This window comes from Populus alba, chromosome 14 (genome assembly GCF_005239225.2).
Source record: "Populus alba chromosome 14, ASM523922v2, whole genome shotgun sequence".
Lineage (NCBI taxonomy): Eukaryota > Viridiplantae > Streptophyta > Magnoliopsida > Malpighiales > Salicaceae > Populus > Populus alba.
In genome coordinates, this window is record NC_133297.1 from 6,664,107 (window position 1) to 6,682,038 (window position 17,932).

Genomic DNA, 17,932 nt, shown 5'->3' on the forward strand with positions numbered 1-17,932 from the left:
AACACTGTTTATTATAATAGTATTTTTTTATTTAGTTTTTTTTTTCAGCTTTATTTTTTAATATTAGGTTATTTTATGAATCATGCTTCATAAATTTTAGTTTAGTTTCCTCTATTTTTTGTTATATACCAACCTCGTAGATTTAGTTTCTTTAAAAAAAAACTTTGATATTAAATATATTGGGAGTGGGGCTTCCTAATTATTTTTTATTTACCTTGCATGAATTTATATTGCATGTTTAACAAGTTAAACTGGATTAACTCATGTTGTGTATTTAGATTGCCTTTTCTACTTTTTTTTTTTTTTTATTTCACCACTCAACACCTAGGTTTTATGAAAAGCTAGGCTTTATAATATATTTTTTTTCTCATTTTCTATTTTTTTTTTTAATTTCACCATCCAAGAATTCGATTTTTTTTTTTTTCAATTTAGTTTTTTCAATTTCCTCTTTCAATGTTATGTTGTTTAATAATTGATTTTTGTAATTTGTTTTTTATAGAGTTATCAAAGTCTCGTGGATTTATTTTATTTTTTATATTCAATTTCAACCTTCAATATTAGACATGTTAGAAATGAAGCTTTATGCATACATGAGAAGTTATCTTGATTTTATGACTTGAGTTATTGGTTTAGTAGACTAGCCCAAATTAACTTTTTTTTTTAATTGATTTTTTTTTACTTCATCATTTAATGTTTGGTTGGTTAGAAATTGAACTTCATAATATTTTTTTGATTTAGTTTTCATAGAGTTATTCCGATCTCATAACATTAGTTATAGTTTTAGCAAGCTAACTCAGATTAACTTTTTTTTGTTCTTTTTTAATTTAATATTTTGTTTTTCAATTCTATCATTTTATATTTGGCTGGTTTGGAATTAACCTTTATAATTTATCTTGATTTGTTTTTGAAAATGTTATCATGGTATCATGATCTAGATTGATTTACTATGCCGTCATCTTAATATATTTTTTAAAATATTATCTAATATATTATCATACCAATATCTAAAAAAATATTATTCAATAAATATCATATTTTAACTACAAGATTAATTTTTTTATTATAAAAATATTATCAATGCTCTAGTAAAATATACTAAAACATGTAGAAAAAGTAATATCAAGTAATACTAGTCTGTGCTCTCTGCCCACCTAGATGCACTATTAAAATATTTAGGAAAAAAAATGATAAGATATGCGTTATCACTCTGGAAATGCATTATTTATTGTACTGTTTATATGAACAACGTATTTTTTTTTTATTTCTGTCATTAGTTTTTTTACTTGCAATTTCATTATTTCAAATTATTCCAGTATGATTCTACATGTTATGTTTTTTTTTTATTTACGTATATAAAGTGTCTATAAATATTTATTGATTGATTTTTTTCAAATAGAACCTTATTTATAGTTAAAAAAACAGGAGCCAAAAAAAAAAAAAAAAGGAGGACAAATCATACCCCTTTAAATACTAACATGAAAAACTTCAATTTACTCACTGAAGTTTTTTTTTTTTATCTATTATTTGATTCTTGTTATTTTAAGATTTCATGTTTTGATTTTAAAATTTTTTATTTTATATTCAAAATCCTTGTAGATGAGAGATAAGAAAAAACTTGTTGAGAAATAATTGAGAAGAGAAAAAATGCTTGCATTTTCATATCTCAATCAGAAAAATAAAATAAAATTGATAACGATATCATATTGAGTTTATCTTTTCAACAAGAGTTCAATAAAAACTACATTGGCTTTTAACCATCATAGAAAACAATATATCAGGGTTTTAAATTTATTTTTATTTTTTAAATAAATTAAAAACTGTTTATGAGGTTGGAAATGAACTTGTTAAAGTTTTGAAGGTGTTTTTATAAATTTTTTAAAGTGAAAATAAATTGAAAAATCAGTTTTTTTTCTCTCTACAAACTTGGAGCCTAGTTGGTTATCCAGAAACAGTATAACAACAATTAACTAATCATCTCTTTAAAAGTTTACGGTTGAAATCATATTTCTTTAATTTTTTAATTTTTTTTTATATATTTTTAGATTATGATTTTAAAAATAATTTTTAAAAATAAAAAAATTATTTTAACATATTTTTCTAAATAAAAAACACTTTAAATTATAATCACTAACACAATTCCAAAAACAAACACTAAAAATATAATCAGCCACACAATCACCCTTGGGCTTCTAAACCCGCACACGCTTAGTCTTTTTTTATTTATTTCACAATGCTTCAACAAGAATATTATAATTTCTCTTTAATTTTTTTCTCTTTTATATTATATATAAATAAATTATATTTACATAATATATTTATAAAAATAAAAACCATCTATTCTTAGCAATCAAAATTAACCTCTAAAATAAAATAAATAAAACTATGTAAAATATAAAGGACAACTATGATTAAATATTTGCATGAGCATGCATCTGTTTTTTATATACCACGAATATTAGTTTTCTATTTTAGAATCTTAATTCATGGGTGATCAGATGCACAGTTCTCTACCACCTACCAATCTTCAATGAAATATGAATTCCCACACCGAGCCAGGTACTGAAACCACCACAATTACAGAAGCACAGCAATATCAAACTTTTAACATGTAGCCATGGAGCTCCGTCACATGAAAATTAGGTCCACACAGAAAAATACAGTAATTACCCTCCTCACATTTTCGTCAATATCTTAGTTGTCACTTGTGGAACTTCCCCTGATAAAAGAACCACGTCGATTGCCACCCACAATCACATCTTTAAGTCGAGTTATTGGCCTCAGTACACTCCCACTTCTCTGCAAAAAGCACAATAGATGTCACACTTCGCGGCAAAGATGAGTTCAAAAAAGGAATAAACATCAGGAAAGTGCTGTAATACAAGTATCCAAGGAGCAGAATATGGCAGCAAACAGGGAAGAAAAAGAACTATAAAGGCAACTGACATGACTTGATGTGCAATGCCTGCACAAGAATGAGTGAATTAATTTATGCTAAGTGCTAAAATCTGCTCAAAGACAATAGGCAGAAGTGCTCGACAGTTTTAGTACCAGTAGAGCATTTACAACACTTGCACAAAGGTAACAAGCATAAATAGAAGCTCAGGTGATCTTAGGTTGTCGTGCTGCTCATTAAAGTGTAAATTGAGCTTTAATCAATGCAATGTGCAACTTCATGCTCTTGCATATCATAGCTCAGGCGGCCAAAGTTACTGACATAAAAATAAAAGAATTACACATGTAAGTATTAACAGGAGACTCTTATCAATTAATAACTTTTGTAGTTGTTGGTATGAGTTGACTATTGCATTGCATCTCTTTCCGCTTCTCTGCCTGCACACTCCTCCCCCTCCCCGCCTGCACCCTCCTTTCCCTCAAATAATATCTTTTTTCAAGTCTCCAAAACATCTTAGTGATCATATGTCAACCAGAAGGGTTCTCCACTTCAACTCCAATAAATAATACATACGAATGTGAGCTCCTAGAGCCCATGCATATTTTTTACTGTAATAAAAATCACATACCATCTTAATTGAATTGAATCATGAGGTTTTAATGAAATCTCATGTTTAGAACCATTTTGGGTGTCAAGAACTGAATTTCAAAAACAATTCAATCTCTAAAAATAATACAAAAATAAATAAAAGGTCAACCACTCTAATTTACTACACAAAAAAAAATTTGTTAAAACTTGCTTCCCTAAAATACCCATCCAGCCATCTAAATCTACCCATTTAAAGGAATAAGATGAAGTGTTAAAGAGTAATATAATAAACAAAATGAATTGAATTATCTCTTTTAAATATGTGAATTCAAATTATTTATCATTTGAATTCAAATTTAACACTATAACTGAATTCAATTACAGAATTGATTCTAAACAGGCTGTCAAAAAAAAATTTATAAGCAAAGAAAAATCTTGATCCGCAGAAAAAAAAAAAAAAAAAAAAAACAGAAAAAGGATTCAGGAAAAAGCACCTCATTGTTGATGCTGGCCTGCCACTTAAGTTGCAAAGCCTGCCACCTTTCTTGCTGCCAGCGCTGCCCAAGGATTACGATTCCCATCACAGCTGCTGCAACAAAAATAGACCAAAATGTATTCGCCTCTTTTGCATGAGCATACAAGGAAGCTGCCCTCCTCTTCCACCAGGCATTAGAAGGAAGGTCAGAATCTTTGGCAGCTTTCGGTGAGAAAGGAACAGCAGCAGGAAAATCTAATCCCCTTTCAGAAGATTCATTTACTTCGGGAATTCCCAGGTTCTCACCATATGTGGTTGATCCACTGAGTGCCGTTTCATTGTGGAAAGAAGTAAGTGCAGCTGTACTGTATATACTTTGTTCCTTGTCACTGAAATCTTGCAGAGTTGTGCTCTCTTCAAATTCTTGACCCTTTTTGCCCTTTTCATCAAACAACTGTATCCCAGGGTACTCTTCAGATTCTTCCAACCCCTTGAATGGCCAAATCTCTTCATTCTTACCGCTGGACCTACCTCCTTCTTCTGGACCAAGTTCAAGGGCCACATTCTTCCCCGCGAGTGAATCAAGAATATCACTGTTAACATGCTCTAATGGTAAATTCTCATGTTGACTCGGTGGAAACACAAAGTGACGAGACATGAATAAAGCGTGAGAACTTTCAGCCTCATCTTCTTCATAAACCTTGCTGTTATCATCATCCTTCTGATCAAATTCTTTTGGACCAGGAGCAGCTGCATATGTAGATGCTGTCAGAGATACAACCTCCCAATCAGTCCCACGAGGGGGATTCTCCTCTCCTTCATTTTTACCTTCCATCTTCCAGCTACACTATCTTCCTAAACTCACAGACAAGTTAAAACATTGAGAAATAAAGTGTTCTTGAATCAAATAATGGACCAAATTAATTTATCAATAACTCTATTCCACCATAAAGAAGCCAGACGATCAAAATATCAACCAGGAGCACAAAACAGTCCAAACAAAAAAAAATATTACAGCTCCATTATTTCCTATTCGGTTTCCAAAAAACATAAACTCGATCAATCTATTGTGAATTAATTATTCCGTTCCACACAAAAATAAATGAGTAACTCTCAATCAAATGATAACTTTTTTTAAAGCATTAATGATCAAGAAAGTTGAATAACCAGAAATTCTGCAAAGAATAAATGATTTGCAGCCTAAGAAAATCATCCACTCCAATTAATAATATCAACTTAATAAAAATGATTAAAATCAGTCAATTTAATAAAAAAAACTTGAAACAAGAATCTAATTCAACCAACGGAAAAAGGATATCTGTGGGTAAGGCAATCAATTGGTCAGTCAAAATAAACAATTACAGATCCAAACAGCATAATCAAATCAATAAAAAACAACATCTTCATCATCCATCAGAGAAAAACAACGGATGAGAGCTTTCAACATACAAACAAGGAAAGTATATATCGAGAACTCACGTCGATATAATCGGACGAGATCTAGAGAGAGATGAGAGGAAAAGATGACGTTTTGTTGACGAGAGTGGAAACTGCCTGCAGGAGTGCAGAGAGAGGGAGAGGGAGAAATGGGATTTTATTGTTTTGTACTAGTATGACTCTCAAGATGAGGAGAAGTAAACCTGCAGTGGCCGGTTGTGTTCGATGGTTTGAGCGAATGGTTTTGACCGGCTGTGATAGGTGAAGCGTGTTGGTGGATTCTTCTTTAATACTTATCTTCTCACTCCCGTACAGTCAGGGAATCGCGATTACTTGACTTATAATTTGGTTTCAAACCGGTAACTAACCAGCTCTTATTGCGTGCGTGGGAGGTAGCGGGAGGCATGTATTTTACACGTCCTTAAAATCTGATTTTACCCGGCCGTTATTGCGACCTCCACGTTGTTAATGACTTTTTTAAAAAAAATAATGTGGTCATCTAGACTTTTTATAAGAATGACATAATTTAATTTTTTTTGAAATAATATATATTTTTATTTTGTGGTATTTTAAAAACATCATATTTATTAAATATTATTATTTTAAAACACAATTAAATCATTATTATATTTTATAAAATGACAATTAAACATGTCACATTTTAGAAACACAATAACTTGATACTAAAATACTTAATAAACAAAAAGTCTACTCTATTTTTTCAGGAGATATTTGTCTTCTTTTTTCTTTTTCTTTATTTTCTCTTTTATTTAGTTGTTATTTTGAGACAGAAAAAAAAAATAGTGAAAATAAAAATATATTCAATTGAAGAGATAGAAACAGATACATAAAAATAAATATGTCTTAAATAATTTTAGAGTAAATTTTTATACTTAAAAAACAAGAAAATACAAAAAAAATCTCTAAAATATCACTATAAAAAACTTTCGATTTCAAAATTTTTTAAATTATAACTTGTGATCATAAAAACTATTATTATCATAACTCAACTCGAGTGTTGATCCTAAGACAAAACTCATATCATTAATCAAGGTTCGTGTTATAAGTCAGGCTGACCTGAGTCAACATAATAATAAAAATAATAATTATTATAGTTTTAAAACATGATTTCAAGAGTTGATCCTGGGTAAAACTCGGGTTGGGGTTGATCATTAACCCGAGTCAACATAGGAATAAAACTAATTATCATCATAGTTTTAAAATTTATTTCGAGATAATGATTAAATACCATGTTGAAATAGTCAACCAGTGTTGATCCAAGTTAACATAAAATAAAATTTTCTAGAGTAACCAAACAACACCTTAATGTAATTCTTTACCTCAATTAAAACGTTGGTCTTTACCTTAATGTTGAAATTAGCATTGTTCTTCTTAGTTTGTTTTTCCAATTGACAAAAATTCTTGATTCAAACACACGTCCAACCTTTGCTGGGGTGCCATATTGCCCAGAGGGCCTGGTAGAAACATCTTTGCATGATCCCTCGCCGATCCGTTGCAGATCTGGGGAATATTTCCAAAAATTGCGATACGGGATCATCCAACGAATTCTTGACAGAAGCGTTATCATAAAATGAATTTTCAAAATTGTCATCATCTGTTTCACAACCACTACTGGTCGTGTCTGATTCTTTCCAGATCGAAGAACGTTGATCCACCTTGTTGCTTTCTGCAGCAAGAAAATCTTCTCGTAGAAGAAACTCTTGAATGCCTCCATAAAAAGGTTATCTTTTATTATAGTGATTTATATTATTGTTATTTTTTAAAAAAATTTTTTATTTGAAAATATATTAAAATAATATTTTTTTATTTTTTAAAAAATTATTTTTGACATCAGCACATCAAAATAATCTAAAAATATAAACAAATATTAATTTTAAAATTTAAAAAAAATCAAATCTTTTTTAAAACATTTTTAAAAAATAAAAACAAACAGGATGACGTTGCAGCTTATCTATTGTGGAGGTTACATGATGTAGGCATGTAGCTCTATGAATCAGCTACTTCAATCCACCCCTTTGATTTTTTGCGCGGGGTGTTTGGGTCGGAGGCTTGGTAGTTTTTTTTAAAATTTATATAAAAATAGGTATTTTTTATTTTTATAAGATGTGATTTATATTTTTTAAAAATTATATTTTTTTAAAAAAACTAACTATACCTCCAAACCAAATATACACAAAAGAAAAATAGACAAGCAGGCCAGAGTAGCTCCAAGTCCAGTTTCCTGTGGGATGAAAATGGGTTAAACTTACATTAGCTCCAAATTCAACAGATGCACTGGAATTTAATTGATGTTCCAGTTAGAAACGTGATGTAAATAATATGTCGTGTTTTTTAATTATAATATTATTTAAATATCTTATTGTGAACCATATATTAAAAAATATAGTATTTCATAAAAAAATTTCCATTGCTGTGTTAATTCACAATTTCTTTTTAATTTTTATACTAAATGCCCCAATTTGTTCATCATTCATCTATCAATAATTATCATTACACGCTTCAATTGAACTCGATAGTCTTTACTTATATTTTGCTGAAAGGACAATGCTCGTTCAAAAATAGTTTAAAAAACAGTTATTTCACTTGTCTTTTAACTAAAAATCATAATCATAAATAAAAAAGCGTGCATATATATAATTAAATAAATTAAAAATACAAATAAATAAAATTTTCATGTAATTTGGCTAATTTTCGGTTAGTTTGTAATTTCTGACCACTTCACGTGTTAGGGATTTATAAAACTTTTCTTGAATTTTTTTTTTTGAAAAAATAAGAAATAGGAACACAGTGTTGTTTATAAAAAAAAAAAAGAATTTTTAGAAAAATGATTCGAGGCTTGTAGAAGGTGGTGGAAGCTTTAGAAATCGAGAAAATAGTAGATGGGTGTAGAAATTAGGGGGGAAACCGTGAAAGTAATCTTTTCAGTTAGTAAAAATAGGTGGTTGTTACCAGTGGCGGAGCCAATAGGTACAAAAGGGGGCAATTGCCCCCTTAATTATTTTTTAATATTTTTATATTAAAATATTAATATATAATATAGTGAATGGTTCATAAAACAATTGTTATTACAGCTCATTTCCTTCCTTTCTTTTCTTACCCTAATTATACAAATTTCTCTTTTGATTTCCCTGCTCTCTCTTGTATATATATCCTGCTCGTTCCTTAACTCTCTCTAATATACAAATTTTTCTTCAAGTACAGTTAAGTAATTAACTTATTTTACCTTTTGTTTTATATTTTAGATAAATTTTCAACATCTTTTTATTTGTTTTATTGTCTAATTATAATTTTTTGTTAATTAATTATTAAAAATATTAAAATTTATGATAATTGAAAAGTTTTGATATGAATATATTTAAAATAAATATTTAAATATGTTAATTTAATCAATTAAATATTTTTTTATTATAAAAAAATAAATTAATATTCATACAAAACCATTATTCTTGGCATCTCTTCACATGATTTGTTTATAATTAAAATATCAAGTAGAAAACATGTTTTCCAATCATTATTTCTCTTACACAAATATTAAACATTATTCCTCAATTAAATGTCTATAAATGATTAAGTATAATTTAATCTATATACTTATTTTATATATATATATATATATATAGATATGTAAGTTTTATGAAATGGTTTTAAAATATAAAAATAAAAAAGAACAATTATAATATAATTTTTTGTTATTTTAAAGTATTTTTAAATTAATTTTATTTGATATGAATTACTATATATATTTTGAATTAATTTCTAATATATATCTATAATATAATATTTGTTAGTAATTTGTCCCTCGTCTAAAAACTTCTAGCTCCGCCACTGGTTGTTACCTTGTATTCACGCAAGACCACCCCCACGAAAAAAAGAATCCCACGCAGAAAAAGCCTCCCGCATTTAGCTTGACTCCATCAAACACTCTTAAAAAAATCATTAAAACTAAAACACAGAACCAAAAAATCCCCACACTCCCGCACTCAGCAGGACACACACATGTAATCGAATTAACAAAAATACAAAAAGAAAAACCCACTCTCACTCTCTCTCTCTCTCTCTCTCCGTCATTATTCATCATCTTCCTCTTCAAACACCAAAACCTTAGACAGTCTCTCATCAAACACCCAATCTTCGAGACCGACCACCACCCAAAACACCACGCACAACCCCCGAGTTCCTCCATGATTGACGGTAGCAGCAACAACTCACGGTTGAGAGAAAGAAGGAGAAGGAGGAAAAGAATAATTGAATTTTGATAGCGTCGATTTCCCATCTCCAACAGTGATAAACACTACCGTCAGAGTAGGGAGGAAGATAAGGAGGAGTGCACCATGCATGACCATCCATGCTCCTTTTAAACCTCGATAATGAGTGCAGTGATTCGCTAACAGTGGTGGTTCTTGTCTTGTGCATGAGATTGACACGGCGTCATGACTATTTGTCAGATTCCAATAGCTCCAGCGACCTTCAAACTCCTCAATTGGAAGTTGATTTTTAATGTCCTAAACCCTCGCATGCTAGCTAACCCTATTTTTCATGTTTAGTTTGTATTTTAATTGGAAATTTTTGCTTAAGTTCGTTGATTTTTTTTTTTTGGTTGATATAATTGTTTGAATTGTGATTTGTGAATGTGATCGGTGATGTTGAATTGCTATGATTGAGTAAATTGAGTGTTTGGGATGTTAGTAAAAATTTTAGTCTGTAAATTAGATGAAAATGTTTGATTAATTTGCATGTTTATGATTTAAGTGAAACTTGTTTTTGTTCTTAATATTAATATTAAAGAAGCGAACATGATATAACGAGTATGAAATGTGGCTGATCTTTGCAAGATAATTTGATAGATAAGTTAAAAATTGTTAGTATTATTTAAATCTTTTCATGTGATTTTATTGAAAGGTTGATGTTGTCGGTATTGTTTGAATTGTGACAAATTGATGAAGTCGAGGTTTGAAATTGAAATTGTAAAAAATATGTATTAAGAACTATATATGAACATGCGAGTTTAATTGTAAGATTTATAAATGGTGGATTTGTTGTGGGTTTGAAATAAGAAGTCGAGTTATGATTTTAAAATCTTAATTGTAAGATTTAGAAATGATGTGTGCACGTTACTTTTTTAAAAAATATTGATCATAAGATAGAATATGATTTTAAAAACTCACTAGTAATAAATTGATTACCGTAAATTGACACTTATCATTTAAAAAGAAAAAGGACACAATAAGAATCAAATTACACGGCATAAACATATCTTTCACCATCAAGGAGCATCACACGTGTAGGTGTGTGCAGTTTTTCCAGTTAAAATAATATTATTTAAATATGAAATGATGATATTACCTTGATCAAGCGATAATTACTAAAAACTATAGGTAAAAAGGCCTTGATATCCTTGATTAAATGGATTAAATCTTTTGGCCTGAAAAAAGCATAAGTGGAACTTAATTGTGCATAAAAAAGGAAAAGACTTGCATGCACTTGCCTAATAGTGTTAGTTTTTTTTATCCCGAGGTATTATGGTCATTTTAATATTCATTAAAATATAAAAAAGATAAAAAAAACCATAAAAAATTTATAATAATTAATGCATTTTATAAAAAGATAAAAATACTTCTAATTGGAATGCAAATGATTATTTTTAAAAGGCTATAAATACCATTTTTATTATTACAACAAACAACAAAATGATGAATTTATAGCCACATTGTATTCCCTTTACTCTCTAGATTTTTTTTATATCTAAAAGAACAAAATATTTGATTTTTATTTATTTATCCTGCTTGTTAAAAAGAAAATCCTTACAGGAAAGTTTCAATATGTGATCTTTTTTTTTTCACTTATACATTTTTTGCTGTCTTTTTTAGAATAATGTTTTTTTTTTAAAAAAAAAAATCCTTGTTTAACATATTAAAAGTGTTTATAATGTAATATTATTCTTCTTAACTATGATTATTAAAAATAATATATACTAATTATTATAAAAATATTGAATTCAAGATTACATGCATTAATAATTATATTTTTCACTTTTATATCCATAATTTTATCTGAATGTACTTTATCAAATTTTTAATCATGGAATAACACAAGAAAAAAAGTATTACAGTCATAAAACATTTTACAAGTTAAAAACATTAGAGAGATACAAAATTACAACGGAAATGCTTTCAAGCAAATTGAAAAGAAAAGAAAAAAAAAGAAAAGAAAATCACATAAATGATAATTCTTAAAATGTATAAGAGAGTAATATAAAATCGAGCCTATTAATCTTCAAAAAGTATCACGAAAATTAATTGAAAATTTATCTTTCAAAATTGAAGTAGTTTGTACTTTTTCTTAATTAATTCTTACAAAGAAGGGAAAAAAAAAAGTTATGGAAGATAAGCCTGACTGGGCTATTAGGAGTTGGGCTATAGGAGCCCAAACAACCAATCAGGGAAAAGAGATCAAACCAAACAGGCAATATTTTGATTGGGTAGAAAATAAAGTGAGTGGGCGGTTGATAAGGTGATGACGACGAGATGGGAGCGGACAGGATTCAATAAATACGAGACGGAATTAGACTGTGTTTATTCTGTTTTTATTTTAAATTATTTTTTTTATAATTAAAAAAATTTAAAAATATTATTTTAATATATTTTCAAATAAAAATTACTTTTAAACAAATTATATCATAATTCTATACGCTAACTTGCCTCTAATTTTTTTTCATGAGTATTTTTTTATTTAAAAAATATTGTTGGAATTTTTTATTTTTTTTTATAATTTTGCATTGATATAAAAAATATTATTTTAATATATTTTTAAATAAATAAACATTTAAGAGTCAAAACAAAACTCAAGCAAGGTCACGACAGTAGTAGCAATATATAAGAGGTCGAGTGGCAGGAAGCGAAGATTGATGCAAAGAGGATATCATCTTTGGATGAAATGGGAGATCTATATGCCTTGGATTTCGACGGAGTTCTCTGTGATAGCTGCGGTGAAAGCTCTCTCTCCGCTGTCAAGGTTCTCTTCTCTCTCTCCTCCTTTTTAGCTGCCATGAAATGGAATACAGCTTTTGGAAGCACTAATTCAAGTCAATTTTGTTCAAATAGCGAGTAATAGGATGATGATGCTGTTTCTTTACTGGTTGTTTTGGTGATCGAATAGGCTGCTAAAGTGAGATGGCCTGTTTTATTCGATACGGTGGATTCAACTTTGCAGGACTGGATTGTTGATCAGATGCACATTGTAAGTCCGTCCTTTTGTGTCTTAGCTAGATAACGAATAAGTGTATTAAATTTCTTGCACCTTTTGAAAGGATATACCTGTTATAATTGATTCATATCTATTTCATCATGTTTATTCTGCAAAATTCAAAATTTGAACCCATGATTTCAACATTGTGAATTTGCTGTCGGGGTCTTACAATTGAAATATTGGTGACTTGTTATGGGTCCATTTGGAGACATCGGTTGGATTAATCTGTAAGACTAGAGTCTGACTTGATGTGGAAAGTCCTCGGATTGATGCCGTATATAAATGCCAACGCACTTCTTCTTGATAATTATCGTCGTTTTCTTTTTCTATGAACAGAAAAACGAAGGGAATGGTATATGTTTGGGGCTAATTACTGACTTGTACTGTGGCAGGTGCGACCTGTGGTGGAAACTGGATATGAAAATCTGTTGCTTGTAAGGCTGCTGCTGGAGATGAGAATCCCTTCTATTCGGAAATCCTCGGTGGGCATACAGCGCCACAACCCTGACTTAAAGCTTTCTCTATTATATGAAAAAACTAAGAACATTTTATGTCACGTTTATTATCCTCAAGAATTGCGAAATTATCCTGTTTACTTTCAAATACTGGTCTGGATCTGATAACCGTGGTTCAACTTGCAAGGTCGCAGAGGGACTCACGGTTGATGGGATATTGGAGAACTGGTCAAAGATAAAGCCTGTCATTATGGAAGAATGGGCTGAGAATAGAGATGCTCTGATAGAACTCTTTGGAAAGGTCAGGGATGAATGGATGGATAACGACTTGGCAACATGGATTGGAGCGAACAGGTATTTCAATTAAGTTTTTAGAGATGTGCCCCAATATGTAGAACTTCAGTATTAATCATGATAAGAAAGTAAACCCAAAGTTATGGTTAAATTACTCGATCAGAATTATCAGGATTCTTGTCAATAACTTAAATTTAACCAATTGAAATTTATATTCAGAGGATATCCCTCAAGAATGAGAATATCTCTAGAGAATAAACGTACTTGCCATCCTTGGAAGTTTGGGATACGTATTTGTTCAATAATCTGCCTCCTCCTTCACTCACTGCCTATAACAATTGGGCTGACCATTTCTACATAATTCTGCGGCTACATTTTGCGCTGAAAAATGATTAATCGCTGTTATCTTTGAATCTCAATGACCTCCACCAGGCATGTCTATCGAATATTGTTTTTTTTTTTAAAAAAAAAACTTCGATTTTGCTGAACAAGCCTTTGGACCTTATTATTGATCCTCCCCTGCAGATTCTATCCCGGTGTTCCTGATGCTTTGAAATTTGCAAGCTCAAGTATATATATAGTCACCACAAAACAGGTGTGGCCTGTTATTCTTTTATCTTTTGCTCTCAAATGATTGTGACATTGGAGTAAGGGCATTATAATTCAATCCCCATCAGGTTTTGAAGTGAAAATCAAAGGAGATGAAATTTGGAGAGGACTTGAGTGTTTTTTCTTTTCTTTTACTGATATTCAAATTTGTGCCCCCTTTTTTTCTTGCTTTTCAATTCAGAGCCGGTTTGCAGATGCTTTACTACAAGAGCTCGCGGGACTGAAAATCCCACCAGAGAGAATATATGGTCTCGGAACTGGGTTAGTACATATTAATTGAGTGTTGTGGGGAAAGCAAAACCATTGATAGTTTCCTTGATTCTTTTGCACGGTTTGCTTTCCATAATGATTTTTTTTCCCCTTGTCCCACCGTTAATTTCAATTGCTGCTTTCAGTCCCAAGGTGGAAGTGCTGAAGCAACTTCAAAGGAAACCGGAGCACCAGGGGTTGAAGCTACAGTAAGATCCATTTTTCTTCACCGATTTTTCATCCAGTCGCCACATCTATAAACCTCTGCAGACTTTGTGGTCTCCCGTTAATTTTCTTCTCCAGTTAACTTAATTTGAATCGGATTTGATTTTTCTAAATCATGGACAGCTTTGTGGAAGATCGACTTGCAACCCTGAAGAATGTAATTAAAGATCCTGAATTGGATGGGTGGAACTTGTACTTGGGTAATCATCTCCCTCAGCTTTTCTTGTTCTTTGCCGTCTCTCCTTTTGTTTTTGATGCAACACTGTTATCGTATGATTAATATTCGTTTGGCAATAATGTTGATTAACTTGTACAGGGGATTGGGGATACAACACTCATAAAGAGAGAGGGGAAGCAGCAAGCATTCCCAGGATTACCCTTCTTCAGCTCACCGACTTCAGTAAAAAGCTCAAGTAATCATATGGACTTAGCCAAATCAGTAAGACTTGTTTTTGTCATGCTTGAGTTTGATTACCACGACAAAACCAGGAAATCTCTCATTTCATACCAGTTTGAATCTTCATGAATAAAGCACGATCAAACTTGTGATTTGTAAGCCTTTATTCAATTATTCAGGTCATAACTGAGTTGTTTTCGATGATCAAGTTGCCACTTGTAAAATGGTAGAAATTAAGGAATTGAACGCTTCCATTCCATGCAACTTGTCTGGGTTGACCAAACAAAAAATTATCCAATGTACTTCACAGATTCTACCACTTCCAAACAACACTGAATGGAAAACACAGGCTGTATTTCTTTTCTAATTTCATCATCCAGGAAAGGGAACATAATATTGCCCTGCTTGACAAAAAAAGAACAAAGAAAAGAAAAAAGTGGAAGCGAAATTCGAATACCAGCCACAATATTGCTCAAGACTCGGGAAGAGAACCACTGCCGACAGGGTACATAGTCAAATCTTGCACTGGCTGAGCTTGTATATCAAATAATTAAAATAAAAGATATTCAAAATGAATATGACCCAGATGAATCAGTAAATTCTGCAAAATCCGCTCTCAATCACACATCATACACATACCAGTTATTACACGAAAACAAATGATCACACATTGTTTATATGCTAAATTTGCTGGCAAAATAAGACTTCTATTTGTGATTGGTGTGTAAAAACGGATCCAGATTCTAGATGGTAGCAGCAGCAGCATGTTAAAAGAAAAGGAACAAAAAGGAAGGATGGTGGGTGGGGACGAGTTGCAAGAGTTACAACTACAGACCCAGAAATTAAACTTGCAGTGAAATGATGATGTGATTAATTCATTGACTAATTACAAGTGAAAAGGAGGATTCCCACTTGGCTACAATTCTTCTTTCTGATGCCCATCGTCCTTTGTAGCAGCTGCGGGAGTATCGTCTGCTTTGTCCTTCTCGCGCTGGAGCTTCTCAATGACTGCTTCTAAAGGAGGATCTCCATGTCTACGGAAAACTTGATCCCCAATCTTGATTTCATAAGCCTCCGGTTCATTCAAAATGAACTCCTTCAACTGGGCACCAAAAGAAGGCGAAATTGAGGTAAAAGGAGAACACGAAAACAGAGATCAACAGTGCATTTACTTCAAACTTAAAACACTGAACCAGTAATCTTCAATAAAATGCGAACATCATTTAAAAGACTCGTTAAGCAAAATGGCTATCACACTGACGAGTTTCGCATGTAGATTTGGCTAGTCAAGAGTCAAAAGTACCAATGTGCAATCACTTCAATTAGGCATGATCAAAACAACTCAGGAGTCAATGAACTTCACCGCTTACCTCCATTGTGTCTCTGCCTTGATCCATGCTAAACATAATTGTACTCAAATCAACCCCTGAAAACTGCACTCGAATTCCTCCCGTTTTCATAATCTTTGTCCATTTCATAGCAATCTCAGCAACCACGTCCTGAAAAATCAAGACCATAAAAATTCAATCCTTAACTAACAATCCAAAAGCCCCAATTCACAGAAAATGAAAACTTAAATCAAATTACCGGAGTCCGCCGTGCGCCTAATCGGAGCTTAACAAACCCAAAAACTGGCCCGAAATTTCGTTTCATCATCATGTCCTGGATCTCCTGCACATTCATGTTGTTCAAATCAGACGGTGGTGGATCGAACTCGTCTTCAGATCGTTTTGTGGTCTTTCCCCAATTTTTCCACGCCTCGTCTTCCTCATCGTCGATAACGTCGTCAAGATCATCCGTTATGTGGATGCTTCGCTTCCCTGCATTGGCCACGCGGATGAAATCGTAATCTGGGGAGAAGATTAGGGATAGAAATAGAATTAGGATAAGAAGGATGTTGGGCTTTGGCATTTTTGTGATATCGGAAAAATTGGGTTTTTTTGTTTATTTATGGGTTTTGAAAATGGAGGGTAACTGTTAACGTGCGCACAGGGGGGTGCGTTGGATTTGGGCACGGTTAGTGTGCATCATTATATGGGTTTAGGTGCTAATCAGTTGAGTTTGTGCAGCCATATTCTTCTCAGTGCTAGCTCGTCGATTTCAATTAGTTGTAGTTCTCCTTTGGTGTTTGATTTGTTGAGTGCGTTTAGGCATGATTTAGGAATAAAAACTTTTAATTTTACTTCAATAGCTCCAAAATTATGTCATAAACAAATGTTTATTATGATGAAAATAATTTGAAGTTAAAATTGCATTTTGATTAGTCAAGATTTATGTTATTTTTTAAATGATTTTTTAATCTAAGCTTATTTTAACGATGAAAAATTATTTTTTAAAAAACTATATTTGTATGCGTTTAGGATCTTAGAAATGTTTGATCAAAGTTAGTTGAGGATTACATAAATTAATAAAAAATTAGTTCTATTTGATTCTAAAGAGTAACTTATAATTAAATGTGATCATAATTTTTCTTTAGTTTGAAAATAAACGATGATTTAAATAAGTTTTCGCAACAGTCATGACGAATAAAACCTTCATCTCACAGGTCAGGTCCAAATGCAGAAAATTTGAAGATTATCAACGCAAAAACTCAACTATTCGATCTTATGCCATGCATCATCCACAATGTTGAATTGCAATCTGGGCTGCATTTGTCGAAGAGTCTCTCTAGATATCACTGGAGTTGTACACAAGGAACCATATCTGCAAAATGTCAAAAATCATTTTTATAATTGAGGGTGAACTGTTTCTTAATTTCAGTGTTGATGCAATTCCAGCCTATTTCTAAACTCCCCGATTAATTCATCAAGCGACTACATGAGCAAGCTTTCACAGCATTCAAATCCTCTTATCCTTTCACTGATCAATCCCTTTCAATCTTCTTCACACAGCTAGGGTTCGTTTGACATGAATGTCTGGAGAAGTGTTTGGAGTTAATGGATTTCTCTGCTTTTTTGTTAAAAACAACAAAGAGAAAGGCCCTGGAATTAGCCCGTCGCCTATGCCAAGCCCAAGGGACAGATTGAAAACAAGAAGGGAAAATT

At 31.4% G+C, this 17,932-nt stretch overlaps 3 protein-coding genes across 3 annotated transcripts; 1 reads left to right on the forward strand and 2 right to left on the reverse strand.

Moving 5' to 3' along the window:
* Window positions 1–2,385: 2,385 nt before the first annotated feature.
* Window positions 2,386–5,620, reverse strand: LOC118041633 (ATG8-interacting protein 2). Its single transcript, XM_035049084.2, has 3 exons — window positions 5,436–5,620; window positions 3,976–4,811; window positions 2,386–2,796 (listed from the first exon to the last, which is right to left on the reverse strand). The coding sequence occupies exons 2-3, from the start codon at window positions 4,789–4,791 to the stop codon at window positions 2,692–2,694; spliced, it is 921 nt and encodes a 306-aa protein (XP_034904975.1). The 5' UTR covers window positions 4,792–4,811; window positions 5,436–5,620; the 3' UTR covers window positions 2,386–2,691.
* Window positions 5,621–12,265: 6,645 nt separating this feature from the next.
* On the forward strand, window positions 12,266–15,152 carry LOC118041631 (uncharacterized). The gene is made up of 9 exons (XM_035049082.2): window positions 12,266–12,425; window positions 12,570–12,650; window positions 13,052–13,141; window positions 13,302–13,468; window positions 13,934–14,003; window positions 14,199–14,278; window positions 14,413–14,475; window positions 14,615–14,691; window positions 14,808–15,152. Exons 1-9 carry the CDS (start codon window positions 12,348–12,350, stop codon window positions 14,906–14,908), a joined length of 807 nt encoding a protein of 268 aa, XP_034904973.1. The 5' UTR covers window positions 12,266–12,347; the 3' UTR covers window positions 14,909–15,152.
* Window positions 15,153–15,418: 266 nt separating this feature from the next.
* Window positions 15,419–16,949, reverse strand: LOC118041632 (uncharacterized). The gene is made up of 3 exons (XM_035049083.2): window positions 16,476–16,949; window positions 16,259–16,387; window positions 15,419–15,990 (listed from the first exon to the last, which is right to left on the reverse strand). The coding sequence occupies exons 1-3, from the start codon at window positions 16,797–16,799 to the stop codon at window positions 15,805–15,807; spliced, it is 639 nt and encodes a 212-aa protein (XP_034904974.1). The 5' UTR covers window positions 16,800–16,949; the 3' UTR covers window positions 15,419–15,804.
* Window positions 16,950–17,932: the final 983 nt, after the last annotated feature.

Excerpts from the sequence above, each read along its gene's own strand:
- LOC118041633 (XM_035049084.2), bottom strand. The coding sequence starts at position 4,791 with ATGGAAGGTAAAAATGAAGGAGAGGAGAATCCCCCTCGTGGGACTGAT. Across the intron at positions 2,797-3,975 it reads AGGCCAGCATCAACAATGAG|AGAAGTGGGAGTGTACTGAG; the intron begins GTGCTTTTTCCT and ends TGCTTTTTGCAG.
- LOC118041631 (XM_035049082.2), top strand. The coding sequence starts at position 12,348 with ATGGGAGATCTATATGCCTTGGATTTCGACGGAGTTCTCTGTGATAGC. Across the intron at positions 14,279-14,412 it reads ATATATGGTCTCGGAACTGG|TCCCAAGGTGGAAGTGCTGA; the intron begins GTTAGTACATAT and ends TGCTGCTTTCAG. Across the intron at positions 14,476-14,614 it reads CACCAGGGGTTGAAGCTACA|CTTTGTGGAAGATCGACTTG; the intron begins GTAAGATCCATT and ends AATCATGGACAG.
- LOC118041632 (XM_035049083.2), bottom strand. The coding sequence starts at position 16,799 with ATGCCAAAGCCCAACATCCTTCTTATCCTAATTCTATTTCTATCCCTA. Across the intron at positions 16,388-16,475 it reads TAGGCGCACGGCGGACTCCG|GACGTGGTTGCTGAGATTGC; the intron begins GTAATTTGATTT and ends TTGATTTTTCAG. Across the intron at positions 15,991-16,258 it reads AAGGCAGAGACACAATGGAG|TTGAAGGAGTTCATTTTGAA; the intron begins GTAAGCGGTGAA and ends TTTGGTGCCCAG.